The 2,568-nt window shown below is 47.4% G+C and overlaps 1 protein-coding gene across 1 annotated transcript; it reads right to left on the reverse strand.

Moving 5' to 3' along the window:
* Positions 1 to 285: 285 nt before the first annotated feature.
* Positions 286 to 576, reverse strand: HRG_02608 (uncharacterized protein; the record flags this gene model as incomplete). Its single annotated transcript, XM_044861079.1, has 1 exon — positions 286 to 576. The coding sequence occupies one exon, from the start codon at positions 574 to 576 to the stop codon at positions 286 to 288; it is 291 nt and encodes a 96-aa protein (XP_044724712.1).
* Between the last annotated feature and the right edge of the window lie 1,992 nt (positions 577 to 2,568).

Raw genomic sequence — 2,568 nt, forward strand, 5'->3', positions numbered from 1 at the left:
GTAAAAGGACGTAAATAGTTTATTCTCCCCTTACTTAATCGAATATAAGTTACGTGTAGCTCTCTGCTTGCGATCCCTCTCCCCGTACAACACCTCGAGGCGGTTAAGTAGTTTAGCAACATTAAACGTTCTCTTCTCGGTTTACATCTCTATAAATATAGTCACGTTGTCTTTAGCCTTGCCTTCTAGGCTTATAAAGATATATATAAAGTGGCCCTCTATATCTCTAAGGGCTTCTTTATCGACTCGTAGTTTTCCTTCGGTTTCTAGTTTCTAGCTTCGCTACTAGGCCTTATCGCCGCCGAATTTCGGGATATCTCGTAATTTAGGGCGCTTGGTTAGATAAGGGCTGTGAGTGGCGACTACATGGATGTCCTCGATAGGGACAGCCGGGGTGACAGATGGCGTCGGCTCTAGGAGTTTAGACGAACGGGATTGCTGGTGTTGCTGGAGTTCCAGGGCAATAAACCGTTCTTTAAACTGGTTATTTCTTCGGGAATTCTCTTCTCTCAAACTTCGTATCTCGGCAACCAGGGCGCTAAGGACGTCCGGCTGCATGTTGTTATCTTCGGCCATCGCGACTTCGCTGAACGTTAATAGTTCCGACGGGACTCAGTTACTTTAGTGTCTTCAGTGTCTTCAGTGTCTTCAGTGTCTTCAGTGATCTTAATAGTATGTGAAAGGCCTCTAGTGAGTTGATATAACTAACTAGTCCCTATGCTGCTTACTATTAAGATATAGAAGAAAGTAAGAAAGAAAGAGAATCTACTACATAAGAGCATAACGGCATTTTATAGCTTCGAGCCAATAGAAGGTTCTAGAAGGTAGGCGGCGCAGCCGCCGTTAAAGGGGCTTGCCCGTTACAGTCAGGCCCTGCCAAGAGATATCTCCGAGACCTGCGAAATCCAGCCACGCTTCGCGACAACTAAAGCCTTCCTCCACCTGTCGACGGCACTGTGGCTAAATGTCCCGAGTGCCACTCTTGGAAACCACATACAGACTGCCGATTGGCATCTGCACGGACCCCGGCAGACGCCGGTCACTTGGGTCCTGGGAGCTTCATGCCACGATGTCCACCGAGCAATCCTGCATCATAGCTCTTGTTACGCTCTAGGTCTAGTCCATTAGTAGGAACTGGAGCTGGCCTCTAAGCTGCCATTCGACATCATCCAATGCGATGGAACCTCTTCCTTTAAACCCTGCGTGTTGAAGCTCTTCGTCCCAACGTGCCACGGGGACAAGATGTGTAACGGGCAAGCCGCTTTAACGGCGGCTGCGCCGCCTACCTTCTAGAACCTTCCATTGGCTCGAAGCTATAAAATGCTATTGTGCTCTCATGTAGTAGATTCTCTTTCTTTCTTTCTTTCTTCTCTATCTTGATAGTGAACAGCATAGGGACTAGTTAGTTGTATCAACTCACTAGAGGCCTTTCACAAGATGCACTGATGTCGTAGCCGGAGCCCTAACTGTTTTTACCGCCTTAAGTCCGTTCTATTTAATCCGTCTCATTTTACATTGTTCCTCTAACTACGAACTCTGTCTAGCGCCTCAAACGCAGTTTGATTATCGAAGCCAGCAGAACGCATATGACTCTTGACATTATCCCAGGGAATGGGTACGGTCGACCGAAGTGCTGCAATGATATCCTATCGATTCTCATTAGACCTGCCTATCCAGCGTCGGGTAAGGCTTACCGCTTCGGATTGTAGCTTGGCGCCACCACCATCGGGAGTTTGTAAGAGGTCGTCGGCTTGTAGTGACAACGCCGCGAAACTCAATACCGAACCAACGTCTGCCGCCCACGCTCGAGGTGTCCAGCCAAGGTGCCGTGGAATTCTCTCGTCCTCAAAAATGGAACGAACAAATGTAATGTTTACGCTCTCCCCAGGCGCGGCGAGAACGTGAAATAACATACCCGCCTCCGTAACACCGCGAGCGGCAGCATTAAGGTCATATTGAGTATTCGGATTTTTTTGGCGTTGGGCTTTGATTCGTGCGGCTTTTGCACGGCCAAAACAAATTTCGTCGACTACTTCACAATCCTCAAGTTGGTCGAGAGTAATACTCCAGCAATCTTCGTCGAAACTAGCGAAATTGCCTAGTGCGCGATCCTCACGCGAGAAGCTGCAATCGTGCTCTATACCCCATGATTGTTGTTGGACTTCTTCTAAGTCAAAAGGAAAATCGAGAGAGTGTTGACTTTGCGTTAAACCAGTAGCCGTAACTATACTGCTTGTCTCTGGGGAGATCCCGAAAGCCAGAAAGCATGCAAGTATTACATCGCGAAATGTAATGCCTCTCCCCGAAAAATCCAAAAAGCCATGGTTAGCAAGCGAATTGAGTCCTGGGCAGGCACAGCGAGCTATTGATGTTAATAACGGCTAATAAGTCTAACACGATACGTATACAACCTACATGCGTCTGGTCCGGGACTCTGGAAGTTAAGAAAACGAGCATCATCCGGGTTTAGGAAGGGTGATGTTTTGGCTGGTTGGAAATAAGACGTTAAAATAGCAAACAGAAATATAGAGAAAGTATAGAGTACCATATTTCGATCAAAGACAGGAG

Source organism: Hirsutella rhossiliensis (genome assembly GCF_020360975.1).
Source record: "Hirsutella rhossiliensis strain HR02 chromosome Unknown scaffold00002, whole genome shotgun sequence".
In the NCBI taxonomy this organism is placed as follows: domain Eukaryota; kingdom Fungi; phylum Ascomycota; class Sordariomycetes; order Hypocreales; family Ophiocordycipitaceae; genus Hirsutella; species Hirsutella rhossiliensis.